Raw genomic sequence first — 12,419 nt, forward strand, 5'->3', positions numbered from 1 at the left:
GTACAAAAAAATAATGGTTCGATACGTACCTTTAGTCACGGTTTGGTGTGTTTTATGTACAGCAGGAGGGGAAACAGTGCTTTAGAGAACAAACTACGTTTCTGTCTCTGTCAATACTGCTGCAAAACACTCTTCCTGCTGCCATTTAATGTTTGTTTGTTTTTTTCAGGAAAATATTTGAAGTGCTTCCAATTTTGGATGCAAAATATTTTTGCATAATGTAGCCTATATTTTTGTCAGAATTCTTGCGGTCCCATTCTAATGCGCACAGGTGTTGTGCCTAATTTCAACTCCCTGCAAAATTATTAGCCCTTGTTGAAGCCTCTATTTAATTGCCTAATCCTAACCCCACCCCCATACCTAATCCTAAACCTACCTATACTGGGGCAGGAGTCAGAAGTCAGGACTACCCCCGCCAGATTATTACCTCAACGAGGGGTCTAACAATTTGGAAGAGTGTTAAATTTGGCAGAACACCAGCGCTCATTCCTCACAGTCTGTGGAGATTAATGGAGACTTGTTTTGCATTTTGCAAAATTGAAATACTGGCGTGAATTTCATACATTTACAGACATGGATGTAACTCTCACCCAAAGTGCGAAACTCAAATTACTACACCCCTAATATATATATTTTTTTATACGGGTTTTTTTCTTCTATTTTTCTATTACTTATACATACAGTAAGTAATACTTTACTTTTTATATATATATATATATATATATATATATATATATAATTATTATTATTATTATTGTTTTATTATTTAAAAATGTTTTGCTCTTGCTCAGTAAATATACTAGTGACGGATTTTATCCACTATAATATTTCTGATGTCCTCTGGCTCAGTAGATATACTAGTGAGTCATTTTGTATCACATTTAAAGCTGATTTGTCGTGTGGAAAAAAGTAAAAGGTGTTAAAAGCTAAAACACGTACGTACAAGTCATGTTCAGTACAATTTGTTGTTCAGTGTTACAGACTCATGCATCATTAATGCATCATTCATTCGTTAACCTTAAAGTTGTTGTCTAGGACCTTAAAACAACACTTTTTCCGTAATGTGTGACTGCATTTCCCTGATGGTTTAGAATGGCGGTTCTGTCACAGTTGTTGTGAAAACAGCAGCCCTGTGGTTATGGCAGAGCGCCGGTGTGGGTGATGGAGGAGGAGACCGTTGGTGATGTCATAATGGATGGAGCTTCAAGCTGTTGGCTTGAGACTTTTTTTGGACCTGAAATGGAACAAAAGACAGATGGTTAAACAGACACGAAATAGAGGAAGTCTGGATGTGACAATAAGTTACATTTAACAATCCCACCTGTGTTATTCTGCCACCGCTACCCCTGTACAGTTATCTTTGCTCTCCGAGGTTATAGCTAAATATTCCGCCCTGAGAGAATAGGAAGGATGGAAAGAAGGCAGAAGGGACAGAAAAGGTAATGAAGAAAAGAACAGCAACAAGAACTTCAAAAGTTATGAGAAAAGCAACTTGCAGAAAGATATAGATCTTTTTGGGACTGTGGGAAATATAGATTTGAAGGAAGAAAAGCAGTGGAAACTAATAAAAGACAGGCGGAAATGTAACTGTCTTCTATTTTACGCTGGCTGTCAAAAGTTTATATTTTCTGAACTGTTTATTTGATCAAAATACAGTAAAAACAGTAATACTGTGAAATATTATTACATTTTAAAATAACACATTCTTCTGTAATGCAAAGCTGAATTTTCAGCATCATTAATCCAGTCTTCGGTGTCTCATTATCCTTCAGAAATCATTGCATAATTTCTCTAGACAGACTCTAGAAAGTTCAAAAGGCCCGCATTTATTTGAAATAGAAATATTTTCGAACATTTTAAAAGTATTTACTGTTACTTGAATAAATGTAATGCGTCCAGCTCAAACATTTAAATGGTAGTGTATCAATAGTAACACTGTTTTCAACATTGATTATAATGTTATTGATAATATTTCATAATATTACTGTTTTCACTGTATTTTTGATCAAATAAGCCTTGGTGAGCATAAGAGACTCAACATTACAAAACCTTAATTATTCCAGTCTTTTGACACAAATGTATTAAAGATCCCATAAAATTGAATTTGAAGATTTTTAGTGCATGTTTGTTTGCTTTGAATCCACCTAAATGCTAATGCACTCCAGATAGAGTTCAGCTCATCTTCCACTTCCTCGCCCTTCAGTATATTTTGCCCCAAATTTCCTGTTTTAATAGGACATCCTTAATGGTCCCTAATGTGGTAGACAGGTGTTTGTCATCAAGTAAGAGCAAACCGTGAGGAAGTGTTTAGAAAATGGAAACGTGACTCACTCGCTCTCTCTCAGCGCTTCCTCTCCCGCTGCTGCGATCTTCCTGTAACAATAGACCATCTCCACCAACAGCCATAACTGCAGCCCGATGATAGACACGTACATCATGACCTCAGATAAGATGGACGCCAAGCCTCGTGTAGCTAGGGGTAAGAGAGATCAAATTCAGTTCACAAATCTATATTTGGTTCTTTCATAACTGTCACATTTTTCATCAGACTTATTCTGAATTACTACTCTTAAAATGATGGTCAAACACTGATAGAAGGAAGTTCTGAATATATTTGTGCAGGTTTCGGCACTCAGAGTCAGTATTATGTAAGACATGCACAACTGTAGTGACATCAGTGCTGATGTAGGCCCGTCTGATTGAATTATCACCGTCAGCATATGTGACAAGACGGCTTCTGTCCCAGTGGAAAGACATGTTCTCAGCAGAAGCGTCAAACCGAACACGTGGCCCTTCAGATTCCTCAGAAGTTAATTTTGAGTGTAGCTTCCAACAAAAAATTACAATTTGATAATTTGGCCATTAATTTGACATTGTATTGAAGGGGGAAAGTGTTTGTCAAAAATACCCTCATACACTACAAAAGGAGATTTTGCCTTGTGATCACTGGCTGTCAAAATGTTTAGAATTGTACATTAGTTTGGGGTTTGAAACCTGTAGAAACCTGTTTTTACTTGGGAAATGAAGATTACAGTAAGTCCTAATTGTGAGAAATAACATTATTACAAGAGAAATAAAAGACACAATAGAAGTTTTAGTTTTATTTGTGGAAATAGGCTTCCATAGATCCTGGTCCACTTACACTACTTCACTACCACTGTTATTTTGGTATTTTTCATTTTCATCTCAGTTTTCATTTTCATTTGAGTAATTTTGCTATGTGGATTTGTAATTTGTATAAGTTTTATATATATATTATATTATAGTTTTATATTTTTTTTGTGTGTCTTTTTCAGTTTTGGTAGCTTTAGTTTTTCAACTTAAACATTTTATTTTCGTTAAAGGTACAATATGTAAGAATTTTGCATTAAAATATCCCAAAATCTCAAGGCCAGTGTTATATATTTTGTTAAGTTGATTACTTACAATATCCCAAATGTTTCCAACTATTTTTAAATCGTGAGAAAATTGCGATTTTAACCAAGGAAACGGGGCGTTAGAGCAGGGGTGAGCTGGGAGTCGCCAGTCAATTGCGTCATATCCGCGTCACCCTCGGTTTCCGCTCGTACTGCGTGGAGTCCTGGACAAATGCGTTATGTTTATGTAAGGAAAGTATTATTGCTTTAGATTTGTGTTTAGTTTATTGACATTGTTTATCACGTCTGGTGTTTATGGCCATGTAAATAAACATAGCATGTGTTATACATAAAGATTAATCAGTATTTTGGCAAATGATGTGGGCATGTTCGAATGTACTTTTACAACAATTGTTTAGAACATGTAAAACTGCGCAGCGTTATCACAACAATGAATTCAACAAATACAGTAACATCTATGAAGTATTAAACCTTACTTTTCTTGCGGTTAATTCATTTTAATGAAATAAAAGTGTGATGAGGTTTAAGAGTCAGGAAGGAAGAAGACGCGTCGTCGTGACTGGGACTCGTACTTTATTAAAATAAAGCAAAACAAACAAAAGCCGCGCACAACGCGCATTCGCTGTGGCGACGGCACAAAACAGTTCAAAAATGAGAGCTCGGATCCACCGGTTTTCTTCCTCTGCGTCCAATTTTCTCCCCAGTCTCTCTCTCGTTCCAGCGCGGCTTATAAGCGGTCTCTCCACGCCGATCACTGCAATAAGACACAGGTGCATTTGCACTTGACCTACTTGCTCGTCTCTTTTCTCTCCCATCACAGACCGCGCTGAACCACGCCCCCCTCGCCACAAAAAGCATGTCATTAAACGCAACATTTATAAAAATAGAACTTAGCCTCATCCATGAACATGATTTTTCAATTCCCGTATGACTGATTTACATCCACGGTGGAGTTTAAAACGACAGTTCCCATCATTCCACGCTCCTTCACATCGTCATCAAGCTACGCCGTTGTTGTTGTTTGGAATGTAGCGCCCTCTAGCGGCAAAAATTCTTGCATATTGTACCTTTAAGTTTTTCAAATAATATTTGTATTTTATTTGATCTCAGCTTTATTTTAATTGACAAAAATGATATATAACACATAACACACTAGGATTATTGGAGCAGTTAAAGTACTGATTTGAGAAAAAGCTGAAAGAAAAATGTATAATGCTGCTAAGTCAATCCACAATATATATCATGCAAATATTGAAAAAAGAAAAATGCAAATAACTCAAATAAAACACCTTGCTTTCAAAACACAAAGCATTTGGTGAGTCAAGGACACAGGAAATGAAAGCCCTGGTGTTGCTGCGATAAAAACACTTTGCTTTCAGGGCCATGAAAAGGCAATGACAGTGTCCTTGCTTTTGGCATTTCAAAGGCATTTCTATTCAGTGTTGACTCATCTGTCTTCATGAACACACTTGCAGAGGATTGTGTGTGTGTGTGTGTTCTGTCAGGCCAATGTTGTAATAACCCTCTAACTCTGATTTGTGCCTGCATAATACATTTCAAAACCTGTTTACATTTGTTTCCTCTTATGTAAATGTAATTCTCTTTTTAACTGACATACCATGGCCCACTACGGTGAGGATGATAATCTTGGTGGCGTTGGAGCGGGACTGATAATAGGGGAAGTAGAGCATGCGGTCGAAAAAGCATCGGTAGATGCCGGTGTCGTTGAAGGTGACGTTGAGGATGTAAATTGAGCCGTCTTGCACATCATCAGTTTTTTTACTGCCGTTCCAGGCCAGGCGCTGATCGAAGCGGTCATCCAGTATGTAGCTTGACATATCTGTATAACTGTAGATCTAATTGTAAGAAATAAGAGTGAGACCTCTATGGCAAATAACCAGTGTGAAGTACACAATATTTGATTCAATACCCAAAACAAGCTTTTTGTTATTCTCCAATATGTTGTCTATAAATAGCAGTTAAAAGAGACACGGTCGGTGAGTGACTGTTGTTATTGTCTGTATTTTGCTCAACACTGCTCCTGTCTACAGAAGAGAACTATGATAACTGTCATAAAGCTGTAAATGCCATGTCATTTTCAATTTTGGTTTTCCAAAGTCAATGCAATGATTCAAATCTATAGGAAATAAAAAAAGGTTTTGAGTTTTAGTCTGGTTTAAATCAGTTCATAGGCTGGATTTTGGTCTTAGTAGAGTCAAATCTGCCACAAGCCACAGTGATAAGATAATTGCTGTTAGACTCTAATAAGTATGATTGAAGACATTTACTGTACACCTTATTACATTTAAATATTGATTTTACAAATCCTTATCCTGTATGAATATCTGGAGAGGTCATTGAAATGAATTCCCACAAAAGCGTAGGAAATTGCAGGACATAGTAATGCTGTGCGTTACTTTAAACACGCCAATAATTTCACATTTTAATAGAATTATTAAAATATGAATAAAAATGTTTAAAAAACTAGTAAATATTAAACAGTCAAAAAGTGTATCCCATGCTCTTTCATTCTTACACAACTATAATTCTAGTAATATTCTATGTTAAACTATCTCACACACTATTTGGTAGTATAACTAATAGTTCTAATGGCAGAGGACTTCTTTACCCTCCTCGTAAACATACTCAAAGTAAAGTGCTGTAATGTGCAGTAATTCACTTCTGGCTACTAAGATGGTCATAAATAATGCATGATATTGTCCTTGCATGAAAAATGCAGCAGTCTCAAATCTGCTTTGGGGTTTGGATGTTTTATTTTACAATGGAAATAATGAAGTGTCATTGATTCCTGTGTGTATGTCAGTACGCACCCCCACAGCTGTGCTAGAGCTTTTGCACGTGTAAAAAGGCATCTGCACATTAATTTAGGTAATGCGTTTGTGCGGGGGGAACAGCATCTGTGTCTCTCAAACACGTGAAGTCAAGCTGTAAAGTCTGGTGTTTGGCCTCATACTCACGTGTGTAAATTCACTCTCGTCTGTGGCCTTGAACCACCAGTCCACTGTGGCAGAGGCCGGCACTTCCCCTCTCATCTTGCAAGAGATACAGCCCAATTTGAAGCCTTCACCCGCCACCGCCTCCGTGTCGGAGTCCACCTCCACACACGCCCCATGGCAGAGCCAAGCTACAGGAAGAGGAAGACATTCAGTGACAGAAACAGACACATCTGCTTCAAATGCGTAAAATGCTCTATTAAGTCTTGCTGATGCCCTCTTTTTGTTTTGAACTGACAGGCATTAGTATGTTTAAATCTTGTTTTAATTTTTTTTGCATGCATTCCCTTTTTGGGGGGGATGGGGGGGATGGGGGGATGGGGGGGGGGGGGGATTATGCATGATGGCATTTTTAGTTCAAGGCAGAGCATTTTCTTGCAAGCTTTATTTCCACTCATAAAAACTGATTGTGCAGTTAAAATAGTCCTAATTAACTGTGCATCTCAGACCACAGTATTTGCTTAAATGTTTGGGGTTTTTTGTCTTAAAAATTCTTTGAGGGGAAATAAATTGTTGTGAACTGTGATCCTTTTTGAGTCATTAATCTACTTTCATATGTAGATGCAATATATAGATGTCTCTATATATGCCTAGAAGTCGCAAACACTTGCAGAAAGGAACACACCTGATATTCCAAGTATCTTTCTCTCACACTTCACCCTGCTGTTCCCACAGAGACCTCTGCATCGCTCTCAACCAATGATCTTTTTGCAATTCTGACCTCTGGAGAAGTATTTATATGTGCGCAATGAGATGAGGGACAAGAAACATTGCACACACATCAATCACAGCAACAGCTTTACATTATTAACTACAGTCGTCCTGCTGTTTCGATTTTTTTTTTTTTACAGGCATCTCTTTACTGTAATATTCAGGAAAACAACATTTATAATGTGCTTTTGATTGCTAAGAGAAAAGGAGGAAGGATGAAAAAGTAAAGAATTGGTGCCACCCCAACTGGAAGACAAGAGAGGGAAGAAAACAAGGGAAAAAGAGGGAAACAGAGAGTTAAACGTTTTCAGTGTTACATCCATCACATCACTGATTATCATTGACAGATTATTGATTTATTGGCTGCGGAGAGGAAGAACAAGGGTAGATTGGAGAGGAAAAACAATTATCAATTCAGTTTCAGAGGAAAGGGGAGGAAGGGTCTGATCACATCATGCGGACACATTCCTAAAACAAGCAAATTATTAAGCAAGCCAATAAATGGCTGATATTTCAATTCTATACTATGACTAATTCAAAACATTAAACTAATCATTTTAATGAGGCATCACAACTTTGGAATGTACAGTATGGATTTCAATTTGGACGATGTTATTATTGTTTTTAACTATGATCTTTAAAGTCGTGATGAAATGTAAGTAGCGTCAGATCTGTTCTTTTCATTTGATTTGTGCATCCGAGTGTAACGGATTATTAAAAAAGAAAAAATGTAGGGCAGGGACTGGGTTCTATGCATCGGTTGATTGGCATACTTCACGATAAGATTAATAACATGCATTTACAATCTGAATTTTGATTTCATGCCGACTTTTAGTGACAGCAAAGAAGATCTGGAGACATCGAAGGACACTATAAAGGGTGAGAGGAAAGGAGACATCTCCCTTTCCCTTTAAAAGCCAAGGAGGGACAGTAAACACGCAATAAGCTGACCTCAGACATGTCAAAATCTGCCGACTAAACTTCTGTCAATGTCACTGCGGGGGCAGGGTCATTACATAACCCCTTTTTGCAGAGATTACATTATGCAACTTATTCCAGATTAGTCTGCACAATGCCCGCTTAATCCCAGGATTTAATTAATGCACTAAAGAGTAGAATTAAACAATTTTTACAATTGCTTTTTTGGACAGAAATGTGAGAGACATACAATTTTGCAAACGCTTTTATCCGAAGCAATTTGCATTGCTTTCAAGGTAAACATTTAATCAGTTATACATTTCTTGGGAATTGAACCCATTTCTTTGCACCATGTTCTACTGTTTGAGCTACAGGAACACTGTGGTGCAATAAGAGATTCAAGGAAAGAGAAGAAAAGGCCTTTTGAGAGCTGATTCAGGCTTTCTACATGTAAACAAAAAGCCGAGAACAGGGTTTCCATGCCAGCCAGCAGTCTCAAACTGTACAGCAGTGACATATACACTCTGGCCTCTCGGGAAACGGCAAAGATCTGTGAAGAACACTGAGCTCCAGGGTGGAGACTTTCCATAGAAACAAAAGCTCTTTGATACATCGCCCAATATATGACATGATGTTGGCCAGTATTTTATCTAACAATCGTCCTGTTGAACCCACATATTCTCATCTCCGTCCATTCCCGTCTTTAATCTAATCTCTAAAATGAATCTACAATGAACAATACTGTTGGTGACCCACTGGTCGAGGTTAAATGGCAAACGGCAGTGAAATGTCCCCAGGCGACCAGATCTAAAGCCTCTTCTTTTTTAGCTTTAAGACACTGGGATTCCCACAATCGGTTCTTGATGCTGGGATAACGAGTGTGCTGCAATTGCCATAAAGAATAACCAGCAAGAGACAGTCCTTCATATAATATGTCCTCGTTCACCCTTGCCCAGATTTAGCATTCACGCTCCCTCATCCTCTTTCCGACACGCACACACACACACGCACTCAGACACACCTTTCCTCACATGCACATCAGCTTTCCACAGTGCCAGACCTGTGCGTGCATGAAACATGCAACACTGCTTTCTGAAGGAGCATGACAGTGCTGGATTCTGCTGAAAATCTGCTTAGAATACAAAAACCTCGCTCCTCATTGGTTTGCCTGTTTCTAGGCCATCGTTTTCAACCTCTGTTAAACTATTAATCGCCATCTTCCTTCTCCCCCGAGCCTTTCTAGGCTGTACGAATAGGTCTAATCAGCAAAATAGCCTTCCTGTCTGCTAATGCTCAGCGTTGCCGTCTCGACTGTTGGCCAGCAGATCCATCATAGATTTCTTGATCAGCAAGACATGCGTGTTAAATCATATTAAAATATATTTGGCTTTTTTTCGTCATATGGTTTTGTCACAGTAGTGTTTTATATATTCAGTTTCGACACTGTAATCTTTAATTGCCTTAGAATCACTATTTATCATAATTGCTCATACGTAGGGTGAGGTCAACCCTTGAAAAAGGCATTTAACCTCAGGTTGCTCAAGGGGGAATGTCGTTTGTAGGTCCATTATATGGTGACGTTGCCATTAAATGCTAGGAATAATTTACACCGGCCTTGACCATGTCATAATTGTATCAAATCAGAGACTGTAGTTTGGACATTCTGAGAGTGTGTAATACAAAGAGATAGGCGAACACAGGGAACTCTCTTTCTGTCTCACGCTTTCATTCTCACACATCTTTCTGTCCATCTGCCTTTGCTCACTCCTACGTTTCATCTCCAATAAAATGTTTCATCTGAATAAAAACATTTCCTTAAACCTCCTTTTTCTTGGTGATCCTGTGAGATTAATTACTGTACCAAAAAGTTGTTACTCAAGTACAGTTGTGTAACAGCTTGTGATAGAAGCAACCGGGCTTGGGCAAGAGCTATAATTCTGTCTGGACCACCTTGATCACTCATGACTCCATTTTAACATCAACACATGCTCTACTAAAAGTGACAGCTGGTTTGGGTTTTTACTCAACAATCCAGGAGCCCCAAAACCCATAAACACAACCACGTTCAGCTAAGACTTAATAAACAAAAAGCAAAGACATACTATTACTGGACCGGTGCTAAATTGCCCTGATTGGGTCAGCAAAAAATAAAAATAAAAATCAGTGTCATTAAAGCAATTTATCACTTCAGTTGCATTGTATTTTTAATATAACATCTAATAATTCATTACAAAAATCTCAAGAATACATGAGCTATTTCTTGTGATAACGATAAAGTGATTTATATATATATATATTATATTTTTATATTATATAATATACATAATTATTTTAATATATAGTGTAGCCTATATATATTTACTATATATATTAAATTATACTATATATATACTATTTACTGTGTGTGTATATATAGTAAACAGTATATTAAATGTTTATATACAAACACATGCAATATATAAAATAGAAATATAAAATAAAAAATCTATAAATAATAATAAATTCGTATCTATATAATGTATATTGTGTAAATTGGAATAATCTTTAGTATAGTGTATAGTGTTATAGTATCCATCTATCTATCTATTCAAGACACTTTAAAATACTATAAAAATACTAATAAAAAACGCATGATACAATTTAGCTTGAAAGCAGATTCCTGCTATACATGTACCTGCAGCTTTATCATGGCCTGACTGACACAGACAGACACAGATAAAGGGTGTGAGGCTTAAAATGTGTGTCTCAAATGTTTCATAGTGCGCTTAAGACACTCACCGTGTGTTAAACACAACAGGACAGGGACCCACAGAAGTCGCACTGCAGACATCCTCACAGGTGATAGCCGCTGCTTTCAGAGTCGTGCTTCTGTCTTTCACACACACACACACACACACACACACACACACACACACACACACACACACACACACACACACACACACACACAGACACAAAACAGGCTCAAACTGAAGAGCAGGAGGTCTCGGCAAGTAGTCCACAGTGAGACAGGAGCTCTGCGAAGGAAATGCGTCCCCTGGATCTGTGAACAGATGAGCTTGACAGTGTGGAAAACAGATGATGCTTTCCTCCTGTCCTTCCTGTCGGGTGGGAGATGAGTGTTTTGATGAGGAGCAAGGGAGTCCAGTGAGGGAGTATCAGAGATGTGACGCCCGCCCTCTGTGCAGGAAATCGATCCAACAAGTCCAGAGTATTCAGTTACTCCATGAAAGAAAAAAGAGCTGAGATGCCACACTCGAGTTTCAGTCAGTAACGGTTCTTCTTGACCTATTTATTTGTTATCCAGTACTTACTTAATAATGATATTAATACACTTTTTTAAGTGATTAAATATTCTGATGAATATCTGATCTGATTTCTAAAATATAGAGAGATATTCACTAAATGACAAAGTTTTCTTGTTTTCTTGACAGTGGAAGACTTGGAGCTGAGGTTGTGATTAGTTTTGAATGAGAATGTTATGCAGATAATGGAAGACAAGGGTTTTGTGTTATACATTTACATTAAACATCAGTTGACTGATTTAACCTGAGAAGAAAAAACAAAAACATTTGAAGTGATCCAATCTTTGCCACAGTGAGTTTAAATTGGAAAATGGATCTCCTTAATGATTATGTGTCTTTGGCTTCATGCAAACATACATTAAGACATTCGCTTCTACGCTAAATTATATTTATTGCTTATGTATTTTGTGAATTATTGCTTATGTTAATGAGTGAATGAGAGGATATATCTCTTAGGATCTTGATCTTAACTTGAAGTTATAGCCAGTTATGAATAGGAATGATCAGCTAAATGTATGAAATGAGGTAATTTAGCCTACATTGCACTGTACATAAAAAATCGACAGTAGATTTAGCAGGCTGCCTATTCAATACTTGGTTTAATGTTTGTGTCTTTCTCTCATTTAAATAAATGCATGTGAAGTCGCTAACACATGCAGTAAATGTTTACTATGACCGGATGTAGTTATGATCATGCCATCTGTTATTTTTGCCAAAGCGTCTGTATTTCCAAATGTCAAACATCAAGGCATATGTCTAACAGCGCGTAATGATCACCAAAAATATGCTAATAATACATCATTCATGGGTCTACATTACATATAAATGAATTAAAGATAATTTCAAATACACTCCCTTTAGTCTTTTGAACAATATTCAGTGGGTACAACGTTGCCCTTTTTCTTATTTCAGTTCTTACGTGACCTCAGGGTGCTTGTTTTGAGGTTTGAATATCTCTCAGCCTACCGTTTCCGATTACCATTTAGTCAAAACAACATTTCTTCCCCACGTTTGGTTTTCATTCAGTTGGTTACGATCCCCAAAAAACGGCTTCTCTGTGGATGAAGTAGCTTCGCTCGCGCGGTTAAATCAAT

The 12,419-nt window shown here is 37.4% G+C and overlaps 1 protein-coding gene across 2 annotated transcripts; it reads right to left on the reverse strand.

Moving 5' to 3' along the window:
* Positions 1-775: 775 nt before the first annotated feature.
* scn1ba (sodium channel, voltage-gated, type I, beta a) lies at positions 776-11,461 on the reverse strand. 2 transcript variants are annotated; one of them, XM_082148937.1, is made up of 6 exons: positions 10,799-11,461; positions 6,356-6,522; positions 4,996-5,233; positions 2,332-2,473; positions 1,322-1,393; positions 776-1,234 (listed from the first exon to the last, which is right to left on the reverse strand). In XM_082148937.1, exons 1-5 carry the CDS (start codon positions 10,848-10,850, stop codon positions 1,327-1,329), a joined length of 666 nt encoding a protein of 221 aa, XP_082005063.1. In that variant the 5' UTR covers positions 10,851-11,461; the 3' UTR covers positions 776-1,234; positions 1,322-1,326. The 2 variants fall into 2 exon arrangements, with proteins under 2 accessions (XP_082005063.1, XP_082005064.1); XM_082148938.1 differs by lacking the exon at positions 1,322-1,393.
* Between the last annotated feature and the right edge of the window lie 958 nt (positions 11,462-12,419).

This window comes from Leuciscus leuciscus, assembly GCF_965113295.1.
Source record: "Leuciscus leuciscus genome assembly, chromosome: 20".
NCBI classification, from domain to species: Eukaryota; Metazoa; Chordata; class Actinopteri; order Cypriniformes; family Leuciscidae; genus Leuciscus; species Leuciscus leuciscus.